Source organism: Lucilia cuprina, chromosome 5 (assembly GCF_022045245.1).
Source record: "Lucilia cuprina isolate Lc7/37 chromosome 5, ASM2204524v1, whole genome shotgun sequence".
Lineage (NCBI taxonomy): Eukaryota > Metazoa > Arthropoda > Insecta > Diptera > Calliphoridae > Lucilia > Lucilia cuprina.
This window is the reverse complement of record NC_060953.1, coordinates 33071355-33092056: the sequence shown is the minus strand read 5'-3', so window position 1 is coordinate 33092056 and position 20702 is coordinate 33071355. Positions and strand designations below refer to the sequence as shown.

Sequence of the window (20702 nt, the reverse complement as noted above, 5' to 3'; positions counted from 1 at the left end):
TAAATACATACATACTTTTAAAGAAAATTTAAATTGATTAAAAATTTTTTTAATGTTTAAGTTTTATACGTTCAATATCACGTGATTAAATTCGCATTCAGTAAGAAGATTATATTTTTAGTTTCATTCATTTAGCTTCCACATTATAAAAAATTTCGAAAGTACTATTTGAAAAAAAGTACTATAAAATACCTTTAATAGACTATCATTTAATCAAAAATTGTATGTTTCTGTGTTCAATATTATATACAATTAAAAAAACGTAATTTTAATAAATGAAAAAGTCCCAAAAATCCCTTTCAGTACATTCTTCACTAAGGTCCCTACATTTTATCGTAAAAATATCCAAAAGTACCAAAGGAAAAATGAAAAAGTACCAAAATCTCTCTCAAATTTAATAAGGGCCGTGTATTCCGGTTAACCATTATAAAGAATCTAAAAGGTAGCATTTGAAGAATAGAAAGGTACCAAATAGTTTCCACATACAAAATATTATTCAGTCAAGGCCATATATGTTCAAATTAATGTTCCTAGGTTGAATATTTTAGAAAAATAAAAAAGTACCATTTATGAGATAAAAAGTACTAAAAAGTTATCTCTTACAGAATCTTATTCAATGAGGACTATGTATGTTTAATAATCATGTGTTTTGAAGAAAAAGTACCAAAAGTTAAATAAATTTTACCTATGTGGAAAGTACTAATAAAGAAAACAATTTTTCCCCTTTTCGCTTAGTAATATACTTTTTCGAGAATTAAGTTTACAAAATATTCTGTATTTAAATATATATATCACAGATAAAACTCAAACAATTCAAAGCTGCATATATTTGTTCTAGAAAAGTGGTGATTTTAAAAGTACCAAACAATTCACACAAATTTGGTCCTATATAGGCCTGAGTACTCGAATTCCAAAGTAATATACCAATAGCTTATTTTGTGTGAGTAAATAAACTACTTTTTGAAATTTTATAAAAATTGGTTCAATGAGTTTGAATAAAATTAAATTTCCCGTTTTTTTCCATTTTTGGTACTTTTTTTCCCCAGTGAAATAGCAAAAAATTTATTACAATAAATATTACAGAGTTAGTCCATAATTTAATAGGAATAATTCAATAAACCGAAAAAGTTTTCTTAATGTGCTAAAAAAAGGACTGAATTTTAAAGTACGAAACAGGTGTCTTATAATTTTTGGAGATGTATCCAAAATATTTATAAAAGTTTGATTATGTTAATTATTTAACAAGTAAGAGTGTTATATTCGGCCATGCCGAATCTTATATACCCACCATCAAATCATTCATTTTTATGTAGAATTTTACTGATGTACTCACATTTTTGGGTCAGTAATAAGTCTTAAAGTCATTTTCAGAAGGGGACCTTGGTAAGGTCAATTATAAATCCATTTTCATTAAATTTATGAAAATGATTTTATTTCCTATAAAACTTTTTTATGTCGAATTTTATTGCTTTATATATTTGTTATGAGCAGATATGAGCATAAATTTAAGTTCTCATTAAACATGTTTGTATTGAATTTCACCGCTATTAATACATCTCTTAGTGATAAAGTTATTTTCTGAAGGGGGCATTATAATAGGGATAGGAGAAAACGTGAACCAATATTCTTACTTTCATTAAGGATCGATCCTTATAAAATTTGATAGGGAGATTTTGGCTCGCACGAAACTTGAGTATGCAGAATTTTGTAGTAATGAGCGTTGAATTCGTTTTCTAAAGGGCACCTTATTAGGGGGTTAGATAATAATGGACTCATCCTCATAAAATTTAAGAAAATGATTTTAGTTCCCATAAAGCTTTTATATGTCGAATATTATTGTTATATATATGCTTTTTAATGTAGATATGAGCATTAAAGTCGTTTTCTGCAAGGGACCTTATAGGTGGGATAGGATCAATTATGGATAGGGTCAATTATCGTTATAAAATTCTACAAAGAGATTTATGAGACCATAAAACATGTTTGTGCCGAATTTCACCGCTATTGATGCTTCTCTTAGCCAGTTATTAGCGACAAAGTCATTTTCTGAAGGGGACTTTTATGGGGGGTTGGGTCAATTATGAACCATTCCTTATAAAATTCTACGAAAAGATTTATGTCCTCATAAAACATGTTTGTGCCGAATTTCACTGCTATTGATGCTTCTCTTAGCCAGTTATGGGCGATATTCATTTTCTGAAGGGGACTTTATATGGGGGGTAGGGTCAATTATGTACCGATCCTTATAAAATTCTACAAAGAGATTTATGTCACCATAAAACATGTTTGTGCAGAATTACACCGCTATTGATGCTTCTGTTAGTCAGTTGTGAACGATAAAGTCATTTTCTGAAGGGTACTTTGTATGGGGGGTAGGGTCAATTGTGGACCGATCCTTATGAAATTCTATGAAAAGATTTATGTCCTCATAAAACATGTTTGTGCCGAATTTCACTGCTATTGATGCTTCTCTTAGCCAGTTATGGGCGATATTCATTTTCTGAAGGGGACTTTATATGGGGGGTAGGGTCAATTATGTACCGATCCTTATAAAATTCTACAAAGAGATTTATGTCACCATAAAACATGTTTGTGCCGAATTACAGCGCTATTGATGCTTTTGTTAGTCAGTTATTGGCGATAATGTCATTTTCTAAAGGGCGCTTATATGGGGGCTATGCGAAATCGTGAACCGATATCTCCCATTTTCAATACCAAACAAACTGGATTAACTATAAGTATCTGTGCAAAATTTCAGCTTCCTAGCTACTTCCGTTTGGACTCTATCGTGTTTTCAACAGACAGACAGACGGACATGGCTAGATCGTCTTAGAATCTAATAAGGACCCAGAATATATATACTTTTATGGGTCTTAGACGAATATTTCAATGTGTTACAAACGGAATGACAAAAACAATATACCCCCCATCTTTTTTGATGGTGGGTATAAAAAGTTATAAAGGGCCGAAAATTGTACCAAAATCACCTTTGTTACACATTTTTACCCCTTAAAAGTACGAATTTCGAAAAAGTGCTAGTCTGCTCATTTTAAGACTAGCATTTAAAATTTTTCTTGTATCACTAATATTGTGTGGGATAATTAAGAAAACCTGTTTTACCCGTTTTTCCCCCTTTTTACCCGTAAATTTAAAAATTTCCAAAAATCCCTCCTTAGTGGATCTACATAACCAAAAACACATCTACAGTCAAAATTTCACGATTCTAGGCTCAGCCGTTTGGGCTGTGCGATGATGAATCAGTCAGTCGTTAACGCTTTCGAAGTTATTCATATAGAGTTTGAAGGTTCTAGATCTAATAGATTCTCAGATAAACGAATTTTTCTAATATATATATATATATATATATATATATATATATATATATTATATATATATATATATATATATATATTATATATATATATATATATATATATATATATATATATATATATATATATATATATATATATATATATATATATATATATATATATATATACGGGGGCTCCAAGCCCAAAATGTTTAGGTGGATGTTAAAATTATTTGTGCAAAATTTTAAGATTCTAACTGCAACAGTTTCCAAGATAACGAATTTTTGTATTTAATTTATATGGGAGGTGCCACGCCGCCTAACGCTAGTCAGCCCACTCTTCATCCTAAATAATCATAATGGCACTAAAGTGGCTCCGATAGAATTTGAGGACTCTAACTGTTATATTATCTCAAGAAAAATAAATTTTTGTATTTAATTTATATGGGAGGTACCACGCCCCCTAACGCTAGTCCTCTCACATTGTATCCTAAATAATCGTAGTGACACTAAAGTGGCCCTAACAAAATTTGAGGACTCTAGCTGTTATATTATCTCAAGATAAACGAATTTTTGTATTTAATTAATATAGACGGTATCCCTCTCCTCATCGGTAGTTCACCAATTTATTACCCAAATGTTAACGTGCATGTTAAAGTTATTCGTGCAAAATTTTAAGATTCTAATTGTAATAGTTTCTAAGATAAACGAATTTTTGTATATAAATTATATGGTAGGTGCCACGCCCCCTAACGCTAGTCCGCCCATTTTTTATCCTAAATAATCATATTGACACTAACTTGCCTGCGACAAAATTTGAGGACTCTAACTGTTATATTATTCCAATATAAACAAATTTATATGGGAGGTGCCGCTCCCCTCATTGGTAGTCCGCCAAGGACTCTTACTGTTATATTATCTCAAATACACGAATTTCACATTTTCTTAATGCGGGCATGGCTCATCGGCCACTTGAAATTTCAAAATAAAATGTAGCCTATTACCTATTCCAGACATACAGGAACTCGCTGTGAAAATTTCAAGAAAATCGGTTCAGCCGTTTAGTAGTCTATAGCGTTCAAACATACAAACACACATTCATTTTTATATACATATATAGATAACTCCTGTTTTTTATTTTTTTAGTTAAATTTTAAGTACTCCAATTTTTACAAACTCTAAAGCGTACGAACGTCACATATAATCGTATGGAATAGCCAATATCGTCGTCACCTGAAACACTAACAAAAAAATCAAAATTGATTTTATTGTTGATTCTACTGTATTGCATCAAAACAAATGTCTAAACAAAAAATTGGGCTTTTGTTGGGACGCAACAAAACGTTTAAGTATTTAAAGTAAAAAGTCCAATTTATCCATTTGTAATGTCAACTAAATAACAACTAATAGGTTTTGCTATTAAACAATATTTTTATTTACTACAAAATAATTGCATTGATAGAAACAAACTTTTCAATTTAAATAGTTTATTGCTTCTCCAGTAAAATATTATTAAAAATGTTAGATGTTAGGTCGTTTGTGTTTTAGGTGACGATATGTAAAATTTAAACGTATAATTAGTGTTTATATGTGAATTTTGACCATCAAGTCGTTTTATGAAGGGGAGTTTGTATACGGGGCTAGGGTCAAATAAAGCATGATCATTACATCTTAAAATTCGAGCTTGACATGAACACACACAGTTATGCTGAGCCGGTTGCTATACTTTAAGGTGTGTGTAGGACCAATATTTTTGGGTGTTATGCGTAATATCCTCCTCACTATGGTAAAACATTGTAATCGGATTTGTGTCAGGTGAATCTAAAATGATACTCGAAATGTAGAACTTTCGAGTTATTCATCCGACCGTATATGGCAAAAAACACCCTCGACAATCAAAATTAGACACGAACCTGATATACGTCTGATACTAAAAATGTAATGAAGAAAAACTGCGTTTTTAAAAACTTTCAAAGTTTAAAAAAGTATTCTTTTTTAATATTTTAAAATACTTCTACTGATCAAACAGTGAAAAATTTGATGTCAAGCTAACAAGTGGAGTTGTAAAATATTTTGTGTTATTTTTATTTAATTATATCAGGATCAAAAGATGTAAAATATAACTTTCAAATTTTTTTTGGAAAAAAAATTAACATAATACAAAATATTTTGCATCAAATTTGACATTGTTTGCTAAGTGAAAGTTAAAAGTTAAAATATTTTTCAAAAAATATACTTTTTAAAACATTGAAATCATTTCCGGAGACAACAGTGTCACGAAATGAAAAATTAAAAACGCAGATTTTCTCCTTTAAATATATAATATCAGACATATATCATCCGGGTAGTGTCTAACGAATTTTTCTCATTTTGTCGGACGGTGTAATTAGTGCTACTTTCGAAGTGGCGACAAATGTTATTCTTTTAGAAGTACTTCTTTTTATTCTGTTCATTTGACTGAATATTTCTTATATTCTGAATACAGTTCGATTTTTATCGTCATTTTCTATATATCATATTCACAATAGAACAATTTGTGCTACAAATTTGTGGAAAATGTTACAAGTTTATAAATATTGATCTATTATATATTTCTCCCATGCACCTTTACTGACAAGAAAGAATGTCACATTATTCAAATTCTCTTAAATAAAACAAACCAAGTATTAAAATATATAAATGTTAAATATCTAACAATAAGAAAAGAATAGAAAAATAATATACATAATAGTTATAAAAAAATAACAAAAAAATAAGTAACATACCAAATGCAAATAAACAAGTAGAGAACAAACGGACGGACAAGAGGGCGGAAAAATAAATAAACTGAAATTGTCATGGGAAAATTTTGAATACTTGTACTTGTTTGTGTACTTACTGTTTACGGGTTCCACATTCTTTCTTTCATTTATTTACCGTTGTTTGTAGAGTTTTTCTTTGGCCATTTTCTATTGTGATCACTTTTCGATCTTAGCTCGTCTCTTCGTGCGACTCTTATTTGATTATTTTTCATAAGAACTTACGAAATTGTCTGTGTATAGTACATTCATATGATGAACGGACGGACTTCATTTTTAACCAATGTTGACGATGATGTTTGTTTTCATTAACAATGACACAAATTGTATTATAAAGTTAAATAGTTCATTAAACAACACCTTACGAAAAGTAACAGATCTTAGTCGATCAAATCCCACTCTATCATATTTACATATATATAAAGAGACAGATGATTTTGTACGAATGTTAAAATTTTGTTATATTTGAATGATGCTAAGGCAAGTTTTGATCATTTATACTGATTGTTATAATGGGGCTATTTCATATTGTCTGACGATTTATGAACATTTTGCCATTATTAAAAATGTAACTGACAAGAACCAATATAAGTATACAGTTTGAAGTAATTATATAGATCAATTGGAATGAAAGAAAAAATACAAACAATAAAAGTATTTTCCAGCAAACATCTATGTAAATGTGATAATGAATGCCTGAAAACAATGTGTTGGTAAAATATCACCTAAAGATATAGTCAAACACACACATTTATCTACTTGCTCCACATATGATGTACTCATACAGATGAGAAAATGCGTTTTGGTTTTCACTATAATGTGCATACTGCTGCTATAACAACTAAATATAAGAAATTTAAAACAAGTAAGGAGTTATAGTCGGGCGAGGCCGACCATATTATACTCTACACTTGTATACAAATAAAATGTGATTTAGTTTTCATAATAAAGCATATAAGTTGAATTGTATCTTGCCTCAGATATACTTAAGCATTTTTATAGGGGCTAGGATCAAATGAGACCCTATAATAGAACTTCGTTTTGTCGAGATACGAGTATATTAAATATAATTATGAACTTAAAGGCGCTATTTAGAGGGTTCATTTGTATTGGGACTAGGTGAAATAATGGACCGATGTTAACCATTTTCAATAGGTTTCGGTACCACAAAAGATCATGTGCCAAATTTCATTGAATTATCTCTAAAAATTGCGACCTGTAGTTTGATTACAAGGTTTACAAGCCCTATTCGGGGGTACATGTATGGGGCAGGTGAAATATTGAATCGATATTAACCAATTTTAATATGCTTCGTCTACGGTACAATAGAAGATCATTTGCCAAATTTCATTGAATTACCTCCAGAATAACCATTTTCAATAGGATTCATGCCTGTGGCAATAAATTATCATGTACCAAATTTCCTTGAATTATCTTCTAAATTGCGACCTGTAGTTTGAAAACCTATAGTCAGAAAATGATTCTGAGCCGATTTGTATACTTTATGTTGGGTATAGGACCAATATTATTGTGTGTTACAAACATTGGAACGGTATTAGACAAATATTGATCATGGGAAATGGATAGTTTAACGATTGAACACTGTCATAACCAGGTTGAAATTAATTTAGATTTTAGAATAAATTATATTTTGTATTAGACTATAGACAATACTATAAACGAGACCTTAAAGAAATTATTAAACTTGACTGTAATAGACTAGATGAGGAAATAGACAAAGAATCCACTTTTATAAGTTCACTTAATATCCTCTACATGCTTAATTTCATGTTTCTAGATTCACTAAATTCAAAAAGGAACTTTCGAAGAACGAAAAAGTACCAAAAAATCCCTCATTATCGGTTCTTACTTAAAACTTACTTTTTGTTTCCACGTTTAATATTATACAATAAATTCAAAAAGTGCATTCTGAACAATGAAAATGTACCAAAAAGTCCCTTTTATACGTTCATACTTAATCCTGGCTCTACATGCTATTTCTTGTTTCTAAGTTCAATATTATAGAAAATTCCGAAAGTAAATTTAGAAGAACTATCATTTATTCCGGGCTCTCCACCATTAAAGAATCTGAAAATTTCAAGGTTGTCTCTGATTTTTTACTATCATTTCCGTTATTTATAGACCGGTTTTGCTGATTTGCTGACACTTCTGACAAAATTTGTTGAAGATTGGGATCCTTAAGATATTAATGTATGTTGTTGTTTTGTATAAACATATACCATGAACTGATTATTCAATGGATATGAACGTACAGTCGTAAAGAAAATAAAATTAAATATTTTTTTTGAAAAATGTTCTCATGATACATTTTGTTTACATTTGTTGTTATTATTGAAATAATAATATTATTATATTTGTTGCTGTATTATATTTTAGTTAACAACACAAAAAATACCTGAAGAAAAACAAAAAATAAAAAAAACAACAGCAAACAAACAAACAATAAACAAGTAAAAAACAGAAAAACTTTATCACCCAGAAAAGTGTGGGTACATCATCATTTTGTAAGTATTAAAAATTTTATTTTTTGTTTGAATCTTCGGGAAAATTTCCCACAATCATTATTCATAATGTAATCATATACTCTGATATTTAAACAATTACACAAACATAGAAGATGATGTACATTCGGGCCTACAAACAGAAGTACACATATTTGTATGTATGTTTGTAGTGAGTTGCAATGAATTTTTATGTTTAAACTATTGATTAGAAAGCTTTAAAGATACTCGTTTAAATACCGAATATCGAACAAAGAATAAAATGAAATAACATTTAACAATTAGTAGTAATAATGATCCATTGTACAAATTAATTTGAGACCTAATTGTGAGGAAAGAATTGAAGAAATTCGATCATTATTATAATTTGGTGGGAAAAAACAATTAGTTGGACTGTGTTTGTTTTTGATAAAAAAAAAGTGAGCCACTAACAATTAATTAATATTTTACGATTTACTAAAGTTTTGGGAATTTTTGAAAAATGATTTTAAAAATATAATTAAAAAACTTAATACTTAACCCAGTTATAATTTTAAGTTAAAAATGTAATTTATATAATTTTTTAAAAATAATTGTTAAACGATATGTGTACAAAAAATATGTTGCATCAGATTACTATGCGAAAAGATTCATATACCAGTCAAAGTACTTTGGGTAAATTTGTAACTAGCTGATTGTAGAAAACGACCTACTGAGCTTACTTTAGTTCTGGTTGGTAAATGAGAATTGGCATATGAGATCTACTTGATCCAAAGCTCCCTGAAAAGAAACTTTCCTGAAAGTCAAACTGATGCCTTCTAGAATTAATCTTATTAACACTCCTAGGTCCTAGTAGTCGGTCTCACTCTTTTAAAAAGCAACTACTAAGATGAATATCAATATCACCAATAACAGAATCTTAAAGTAAAAATGCCACCAAAATTATATGCACCCCAAAAATCCAACACAATAAAAACAAATACAAGCCGACAAATTTCCAAATAACTATAACGCAAATTTAGCATTCAAACCGCTTGATTATATGAATCAAAGCATGGCAATTATCAGGATTCAAAAAGCATTGGATCTTGTCAGAATTCATACAAAATAAACGTTTAAATCACAAATCAAAATCTTCAAATAGTTGCATAAATACATACATACGTACGCACACGAATAATTTCGCATACAAATAATGGCTTTTTGCGTTTCTTCAATCATTTGTTTTCTGTCTAGCGTCTCACGTCTTTAGACGTCCTCAGATGTGTTGGAACTCTTTGGAATTCATCTAATTCATGGTGTTGCGCATTTTAGATCCTTTGTTTTGGTTTCTTTAAACAATCAGTTTTATGCAGTTTACTACCTGCCCATTTGGTCTTTATTTTCTAAAATAAAAAGAGCTCAGAAATTTTAAACTTTTCAAAATAACAATCAAAACAAAAACGTTTTCTTTTCTTGACTTAAATTTTGCGCTATAGCGCCGTTATTACGGCCATATACATAAGTGGACAGACATGATCTTATAACAATGATAAATTTATGTATATTTTGTATCGTCATGTCATCATCATCATCATCTGTTCCATTTGCAGTAAAAAGTAAAAATTCCTTAAAAAAGAAGTTTAGTTTAAATATTTCAGAAAAGAAAAAAACAAAGTCATCATTTTTATTTTGAAGAGATCACTGGCCTTACGTTTTTGTTTTAATTTATTGTTTGATCGAGTGTCTGTAAAAAATATTTAATGTTATAGCGTTCTTTTTATATCCACCATTGATCTTCTTATTTCATTTGTAACACATCAGAATATAATTCATTGAGCCACAAAAGTGTACTAAATATTTTCTAAATTCAAGGTTCCTAACTAGAAAATTAATTTAAATCGTTTATCATTTGACCCCGGCCCCCATAATTCGACATAATAATTTGTATATGGGCGATATCGTCTCAATTGACAAATTAAAGTACACTTAGAATCTATTTTTAGTCGGCTATATGAACGTTTTAATAAAAAAAAAATACAATTAAATTTGGTACATGATCATCTATTGCCATAGGAACAGTGCCTAGTAAACAGTTAAAATTTAATCATTATTTCATCTATCAGCCATTGATCTGCCGAAACCTTGTAACCAAACTAAAGGTCGCAATTTTCAAGATAATTTAATACAATTTGGTATACGATCTTCAATTGTCCCAGGGATAAATGCTATTGGAAATGGTTACAATCAGTCCATTATTTCCATTGCTCTCCATAAAACTGAACCCCTTGATCTAATCATATTGTTTACAATATTCTACAAAAACTGGCAGAACTAAGTTTTAAACTCGACTTGATGACCCTGCCTTCGGACCTCTTCCGAAAATAAGTAAAATGTAAGCAATTAAACAGAGGAAACAGATTCGTTGTGATAACCGAATTTGTTTCCCATCGAATTCAGTCGGTTCTCACAACTATACCAAAATTCGATTGTAATTATTGAAAAATTCGGTTACTATAATATATGGTGTACATAACTTTTTTGTAATTTATGTGGTTTGAAATTATTGGTATTTGCAACTGAAATATTATTTATTGAAAACAAATTTGTGGATTTTGTGTATTTTAAAATATATTTAATTTTATTTAAAATATTTACAATAAAATATGAATAAACTTACAAAACTTATATAGATATATAAGTTGATGGTTGATGATGAAAATTTGATGTTTTTGTGTCGGAAATTTTGCTCTTCATCCTGTCCAACATGTCCAAAGGAGTACTACATTTCCGCAGCTGTAAAATTATGAAAACTAAAAAAACACAAAATATATTAGAAGATAAAAAACATATTAAACATTACCTTTTCTATCCGTTCTTTCCGATTTTATTTATCCACAAATTCAATTTGGCTTTTTATACCCTTCACCTTCGTGAGAAGGGTATATATAAGTTTGTCATTCCGTTTGTAATTTCTATAATATAATTTTCCGACCCTATAAAGTATATATATTCTAGATCCTTATAGGTAGCGGAGATGATTAAGCCATGTCTGTCTGTCTGTCTGTCTGTCTGTCTGTATGTTTGTTGAAATCAGTTTTTAGAAGACCCCAGATATCTGCGAGATCCGAATCTTCCATAATTCTATCAGACATACGACCGGCAAGAACGCTATTTAAAATCAGCAAAATCGGTCCATAAATAACGGAGATATGAGCAAAAAACCGAGACAACCTCTGAAAATTTCATATAAAATTTAGATTTTTTATTCATGCTCAGACAGAAACTGCAAAAAACAAAAACAAAATACATAACAATACGGTAAATATTGTTATTGTAATTTGTTTATAAAAGCAAAGCAGAGCAAGAGCAGCAGAGCAAGAGTAGCAGAGCGAGAGCAGCACTAATGTTTTGTTATTGGCTAGAAATATGAAATTAAGTATGTAGAGCCTGGATTAAGTGAGAACCTATAAAAGGGGACTTTCTGGTACTTTTTCGTTCTTCAAAAGGTATTTTTTGAAATTTCTATAATATTGAACCTAGAAACATGAAATTAAGTATGCATGGCCCGGATTAAGTGAGGACCCAAACAAGGGGAGTTTTTGGTACTTTTTCGTTTTTCAAAAGGTACTTTTTGCAATTTCTACAATATTGAACCTAGAAACATGTAATTAAGTATGTATGGCCCGGATTAAGTGAGGACCCATAAAAGGGGACTTTTTCGTTGTTCAAAAGGTACTTTTTGCAATTTCTACATTATTGAACCTAGAAACATTTAATTAAGTATGTATGGCCCGGATTAAGTGAGGACCCATAAAAGGGGACTTTTTGGTACTTTTTCGTTCTTCAAAAGGTACTTTTTGCAATTTCTACAATATTGAACCTAGAAACATGTAATTAAGAATGTATGGCCCGGATTAAGTGAGGACCCATACAAGGGGACTTTTTGGTATTTTTTCGTTGTTCAAAAGGTACTTTTTGCAATTTCTACAATATTGAACCTAGAAACATGTAATTAAGTATGTATGGCCGGATTAAGTGAGGACCCATAAAAGGGGACTTTTTGGTACTTTTTCGTTCTTCAAAAGGTACTTTTTGCAATTTCTACAATATTGAACCTAGAAACATGTAATTAAGTATGTATGGGCCCGATTAAGTGAGGACCCATACAAGGGGACTTCTTGGTACTTTTTCGTTTTTCAAAAGGTACTTTTTGCAATTTCTACGATATTAAAACTAGAAACATGTAATTATGTATGTATGGCCCGGATTAAGTAAGGACCCATAAAAGGGGACTTTTTGGTACTTTTTCGTTTTTCAAAAGGTACTTTTTGCAATTTCTACGATATTAAACCTAGAAACATGTAATTAAGTATGTATGGCCAGGATTAAGTGAGGACCCATGAAAGGGTACTTTTTGGTACTTTTTCATTCTTCAAAAGGTACTTTTTGAAATTTCTATAATATTGAACCTAGAAACATGTTATTAAGTTCGTATATCCCGGATTAAGTGAGAACCAGTAAAAGGGGACTTCTTGGTACTTTTTCGTTCTTCAAAAGGTACTTTTTACAATTTCTACAATATTGAACCTAGGAACATGTAATTAAGTTTGTATGGCCCGGATTAACTGAGGACCCATAGATGGGGACTTTTTGGTACTTTTTCGTTCTTCAAAAGGTACAAAAGGCTTTAAACACATCATGGTGAAGGGTATATAAGATTCGGCACAGCCGAATATAGAACTCTTACTTGTTTAAATATAAATTCATTTTATTTTATATATTTTTATAAACGTCAACTAAAATCACCAACTTATTGGTTGTGGACATCGAATATGGTTTCTCTAATCATCATTCAATTTTAAATAATGTTTCCATTGATAATTGGTTGCAGTGCTCAATATTTTTTACTCTCTACTATTTTTCGGTTGCAACGACTAATATTTGATGTTCTGACGATTTAATTCTAAACTAAAATCGGCTTCATTTACTGAATTTACAAAAAAATTTAATAACCGATACAATTCAGTTCAAATTATTGATATGGACATTGTTCAAACCACCATTCGATTATAATTATGGTTTTTTAGTACTGAATATAGAAAATTTGTTAATTTTACAGATTTTTAATAACAGCAATAGAATTTTAATTAATTTAACTAAATATTTATCATAGTAGCCGATTTCCAATCAATATTTTTTCTGTGTGTAGTTTAAAAACGCTAATGTCTCAATGCAATTTACGATAAAGAGAATCCGTCCATGTTTTCCCAAAGCTCTCTTTCTTTTAGAAAATTGCATAAATATATCGGAGGCTTTATTATGAAAAATAAATAACATATTATTCTCAATACTGATGTAGGGTATTTCATGTTTTCAATTAATTAAAATTTTTTTTAGTAAATAAGATATCGATTATATTTGAAAAACGGTCGAAAACGGACTTATGTGTAGTTCAGATTTTCCATCTTTTTGCTATAAAAGAAAATCAAATAGATTCAATAAAATTTGATATAAAATTTTTATTTGGTTGTGTGTTACAAATATCATCACTTCGTTATAGTAGTGTAGGGTACAAAAGGGTCTGGGAAACATAATAAACTAAATTCAACAAATAAATTTTTTGTCATTTAATTGAAAAATTATAAACAAAATTAATTTAATCTTAAAATTTAATTGTAAAATTATGAACACAAAATACCAACCACCAAAGAGTCCATATCATAAGCATGAATTCAACATCTGTACTGAACCGACATCTTTTGATCCACTATTTATGGAGAATATAAATGATGTGGCGGATACATTGGTTGAGGTATTATAGAAAAAAAAATATATTGTACGAATACAAGTTAAGAAAAACAACTTTACAGATTATGATTATATGTGGCATACACCGCTGCAAGGCCAAAGCATCAAAATCTACAGTAATCAAATCATTCCAATTTTACGATATCAAACGACATCGCTTTGATGTTGCCATCGAAAATGAGAAAGGAATTTCTAGGAATGATATGATTTGTAATTTTCAATGTAAATGCATGATGACTTATATTGAAGCGTTGCTGGCTTATGGCATCGTTAAGAGAGCTGTAAAAGCTTTTTATCACGGAACTCCTGACTTTAGTATACGGAGTCCTATAACAGAAGCTGTCATTTTAAAGGAACAAGAATTCATATGGCAACATGCGGCCACAAGAACCGTTCAATTATTTGAACCATACGAGCATATATTTTTCAATGCACATCAAAATTACGCCCAGTTAATTGTAAAAATCTACAAAGAATTACATAATCGTATAAAAAGTCGTGCTGATCCTGTTCTAATTGAAGATTATCATCCCAGAGGTTGTGTCAAGAAAGTAGTTATTGGTACAAAATCGCCACCCAAATTGGATGGGGAAAAACCAAGATGTGTAGAGAAATGTGGCAAAATTGAAGAAATGAAAAATTATATTAAAATTTTGCCGGACAAAAAGTTTCCATTAAAAAATGTATCTAAATCTTGCGAATTTATTTTTGGTTATAAAAAATTATCGCCACCACCACTACCACCTTCAGAAGCACAAACAAATATAAAGAAAACAGCCAAAAAATATGAAGTGAATTTGCCGCGTTGTTACCAATGCAATTGTCCAAAATTGATTTGTGATTGTGATATTGAAACAGATACTGGCATACTAGCCATCGAATGTTCCCAGGGGCCCTACCAATGTCAATGGGTAAGAATTGATAAGAATGACAAACCAGATCCTTGTATAGAAAAAAGAGAATTACATCAGTGTCCAATCGATTGTCCAACTTCTGAAAGTTCTAGTGAAGAAGATGAAAATCAATGGTGTGAGTGTTCAGAAGGAAATGAATCTGATGAAAATCGAGAAACGGTGGAAGAGCAAGAGTTTGAAGAAACTGATAATGAAGAATCTTTCGAAAGATTAATGCCTAAAAATTTGCCAAAACGTAAATCCACATATGAGTGTGAAAAAAGAGAAATTAGTAAATTACCAATTATGAAATTTCAAGTCGTAAATTAGCTAATTTACTTGTCTGTAAATATAACATTCTTATTTATTTTGGACTTGGGCCATTAATAGAATTGAAAAAGTTGTTGTTTGCTCAAAAGAGCGATTCTAGTAGAACCGCTCCTAAAGAAACCGTTTCTAGTGGATCCTGTTTTAGAATTACTAAAGTGAGAACTGGTGTTTAATTTATATGGGAGAAGCTTATATAGTTGCCTGTGCAAAATTTCAGATTTGTTGTATTTATGGGAAGTGTCATGCCCCTATTGATAGTCCGGTTATTTGTAAATTGTTAACATTGCGCATTCAAGCTTATGGAAAGAATTACACTCTAGAAATCCCCCAATTTATTAGATAAATGTCAAAATTGTTCGTGCAAAATTTGAGCATTGTAGCTCCAATTGTGATCCGGTAACATAGACAGCTACTTACATTTGCTTCGATAGTTCCTAAATACACGAATTTTTTAATATAATTTATATTGGAAGTACAACTCCCATTTTTGATCTAGTCCACCCATATATTGATATCAATGTGGTTGGGAGGAAATTTGAGTAATTTTATAGTTTCACTAATTTTATATGCAATAATATACATCATTCACCGCTAAATTGCCGACTGAAGAAAAACAAATTGCTAAGAATGCCATGATTTTCATTTTCGAAACAGATAATTGAAATTTTTATTTAAGAAGTAGTTACTTTATCAAAAAACCTAAGCTATTTTGAATTTATATTGTAAGCTTTTCAGCTCAACGTTTTAAATTAATTCATAAGTTTAATTCAAAGTAAATTATTGAATTTAGATAAATATAAAATGCAAAGTCATTTGGGTCTAAAATATTTAGTATAAAATCAACAGATGCCACCGCTGGAATTTCTAAACAAATAAACAAATTAATGAACTTCATCTTTGTTAATTTATTTTTTTTTAATTTACTGGCAGTTGTTTGTTATTGGTCTTGTTAGTAGTCGCAGGTATTTTGTTGATATTACAGGTGAGAAAATAGTTAACATATTATTGATTATTGCAGCGGTCGAAACATATTAACATCACAGCATTTTAATGCAAACAAACGTTAATAACACCTCGTATTCACTTTGAACTAATGAAGAAGTTTCTTCGCCATCGTCAAGTACATAGCATATTTTCATTCTTAACTTAACTCCAACTATAAGTATATTTACACATTAGGGTGTATTTTTATTTATAGAATTTCTAAGAGCTTCGAAAAAGCTATTTTAGAATCGAATGATATCCGTTAGTGCATTACATATCTTTTCAACAGATTAGTTTATAACAGAGACTCGTATCGTGATTTCTAAATTACTTAGCCTCTGACAATTTTATTTTTCCACAGAAAATTTCAATGCCGCTACAGATATGATGCGATTTCACCCATATTTCTGAAATTTTGTACTTTATTAAATTCTACAAGTTTTGAAATTCCCAAAATTAAAGAATTTACATAATACATAAATTTAACAAAGAAAACAACCTTAATCTTAATATGGAGGCATTGGAGTTAAGTAAGTGTGCATAACTTTCCTTCTATAGCTGTCAATACATACATCATCTAACACTTTGTATTGCGAGTCCAAATACCATGTAGTGTAAACAACAACACGTTGCTTTAACATCATCTTCATGCATCCAGCAAGACCCCATCTATAAAAAAAAACAAAAATTGGTAAAAATGGAAAAAAATATAGTGTTAAAGGCAGACCAAACAAACAAATCAATAGAGAAGCTATAAAAACAAAATCCAAAAAAAAAAACTTATAAGAAATACAATGCTGCACGTACTCGTACATGGACCATTTATATGACTAGGGACTAATGCATGTAGTTAACTGGATGTATGTATATACGGACGGGACTGATTGAGGGACAGACATTGCTAATAGTAATAGAACACTTTTTCATTTGCATACAATACAATTTTATTGGTAACACAGGCATCATCTAATACACGTACGTACACAATCGCATTAAGTTCAAATATACTCGAATACGTTTCTGTATTAAGTAAAGTGGATTTAATGTGTTGCAAGTGCAGTATTTGAATTGTGAACAACAATGTTTTATGAAGTTGAACTACACCATTTACAAATTTAGAGTTGTTGTGTGTTAAAGTAATTTTTTTCAGTTTGTATAATTTATGTATTATTAAAATTTCAAGTAAGTAGATATGTCTTCCTGAGGGTGACTAGTCAAGGTATTTAAATAATTTTAATAAGTTCCACTGTTGGAAATCACTTTAAAGTTTCGATTGTTTCGACTTTTAAATTCCCTTTATCGACGTCTAACGAATGTTTTGATCAGATCAATACTTTACATTGTCAACACCAAAAGTTATTAATAACAGAGAATATTTCTCGAAAATTGCGTCCTTTACAGTTCTTGGCATCAATTGTTAAACGACATATTCTTTAACATTCCTTGCTCGAAAGCTCTATTCAACATGGCACTGTTAATGGAAATGGTGTTAATACTTAATTTACTCCTGTTTATTTGAAGAAAAACAAATATCGATCTGTCTGTGAATGGTGCAAGTACACATTTAAGTAGCTTAAACATCAAAGTAAAAATTACCGCTGACAACATCTATCAATTGTTAATTTTCTATACATACATACATATACATATGTATTATATGTATAACAGACCAAGTTTTCTGTTATGTATAAACTTTACAGTGGGGAGAAAAAGTGTTAAAATAAATATATATCCCCTTCAAAACTTTGCCTTTTTATATAAACTACTTAGGTCAATTTTTCTAACACTCCTGTGTAACACTTATCATCACGTTGGGAAAAAAATAAATAATGATAATCTTTTAGCGTTCACTTAAATTTAAGATTTTGTTTCACTGTCCTTACCCAATAAATAAATGTTGGGAAATTATAGAAAAATATGCATTCCTTAGTGTTCACGTAGTACAATAAACACAATCAACTTTTTGCAAATGTAAAATAAACTCTCTTTTCTAAATACGATTCAAATGGTAAATTGCAATGTTATTGGTATTTACGGAAAATGTGATAAAAATGGAATGTAAACTGGCAAATGTCAATACTACTGTCAAAATGCTGTCAATGATGATAGTATACTGAAGGCTTAAACGAAATGTATATCACTCTTGAATGAACTCAAATATGTATACCTACATTAAGGTTATAACTTTTGCAACTTTTTTACAAATGTTACTTTTTCTTAATCAGCAGAATTATTATTTTGCATAATAATTTTAATTTTGATTTTTACATCTTCAACTTCAAAAATTGTGCTTTACGTGAACACCTGTTGTGTTGAGCTTATTTCACTGTGGAACTTCTTCATCCACTTGGTGAGACGATTTAACTACTAACCACCACCCATTGTGCTTTTTACACGCCTGTAAGTGGTTCTGCTGTCCATATACAAACATCTTTGCTCGAGTACTCGAGATAACTAAGCTAGGCCATTGTTGTCCCTAGCTTTGCTCAGGTACTCGAGCTAACTAAGGTCTGACTATTGTTGCCCGTTGTTTAACTTTCAAAATGCAAAAATTTCCTTATACTTCCGTTTGTAACCCAGTTGTGATGGCGCCTAGAGACGTATTCAGTAAACAGAAACTTGAATCCATCAAATCAACCAAGGACTTGTAATTATTTACCGAGAACACGTTTATGAAAATCTGGTCTGAACACAAAACTACTTAGTAACAAGGAATGAATATTCAATGTTATCACTTCTTATTCATTCGACACGCTCATAGAGGATAACATCCGACACACTCACTATGGGTATACGGCTGGGATAACCCTAAATCCATACCATGTTATATATACTTGTCACATACCCATTTCCAATGTTTAGTCCCACATTCGTTCCTCAGTGGTATATTCGTTGTGTTTGCGGCAGGGATCTCTCCAAAAACTGGGACAAGACAAAGACCAAAACTCTGCCCTATGATGCAAAGGTTCCGGTGGTACAAGATTAAGTGGTTCTCTTACCATGGAGAGGATACTTTTGACCATCAGTAGTTCATTATAGGTATTGGTAGCTACTATCTTTCCGGGAATTGTAATTATACCCTATATTAAACAAAAGTCTAAAATTTGTTGTGCTCGATCATTCGCTAGTCTTATTCAAAATATAAACTCCGTTGGTAAAAACAAATCGTGCTGATTGGAACTAATGTTTCAATTTTAAAATGTTTTGTTTTTTGTTTCCCTTGTAAAATTGTAATAATGAAAAATAGCACCTTTTGTTTTTCAGTTAACGATATGTAGATTTGTTTAGCCTACCGAGAGGCAATGTATTTTATATACCCGTCGAAAGTTCTCTGATTTATTATAGTTTTCAGAGATATAGACAGAAGCTGTATTCAACATATCTATGCATCTGAAAGACATTGCTGTGAAATGCATTTTTGTATACATGAGAAATTTTATTATTTTTTATGGATCTGAAAAAAATTATAAAAAGTGACGAAAAAATGTGGTAGCGTTTTCTAAAATAAATAAAAAGTGCAGACAAATTTGTATGTATTTCAAATAAATATTTTACACAATTTTACAACATATACACAAAACTGACACTAAATGTATGAGACAGACATGCAGGCATTTAGAAAAAGAAAAATAGTAAACTTTGCGCCTACACATTCACATTTATTCGTTTCTATCTTCTCATATTTCCAAGATTATCTATCTGCACTTTTAACAAAGTCCCTTCCTTTCCAACTGCACGCACATACGCAATTGGCATTAGGCTGAATAAGGAATAAGCCAGAGTGCCAGTCAGTAGACATCTACTCCTGATATGCAACTACTTACTACTAAATGCTTATTTCATCTAAAGTCTTGATTTTTGTCCGTTTTTTTTAATTATCACTACTCAAAAAATGGAGACACTATAGAAATTTTCTTACCGTTGGTAACATTTTAAACATTGCTCATACAATTTTATGTTCTAGGAAATAACAAAATGTGCTGTTACAATTTATAGTACCTTTGATAAATTTTTCGATATAATACACTATACTGTCTCAGGATAGGACCGTTGGAGTGAAATTAGTGGAAAGTACGATCAATGGCAAATATTT

At 30.3% G+C, this 20702-nt stretch overlaps 1 protein-coding gene across 1 annotated transcript; it reads left to right on the top strand.

The window, feature by feature from the left end:
* The first annotated feature begins 14174 nt into the window (after positions 1–14174).
* On the top strand, positions 14175–16507 carry LOC111676068. The gene is made up of 2 exons (XM_023436952.2): positions 14175–14406; positions 14465–16507. The coding sequence occupies exons 1-2, from the start codon at positions 14278–14280 to the stop codon at positions 15623–15625; spliced, it is 1290 nt and encodes a 429-aa protein (XP_023292720.2). The 5' UTR covers positions 14175–14277; the 3' UTR covers positions 15626–16507.
* The last annotated feature ends 4195 nt before the right edge of the window (positions 16508–20702 follow it).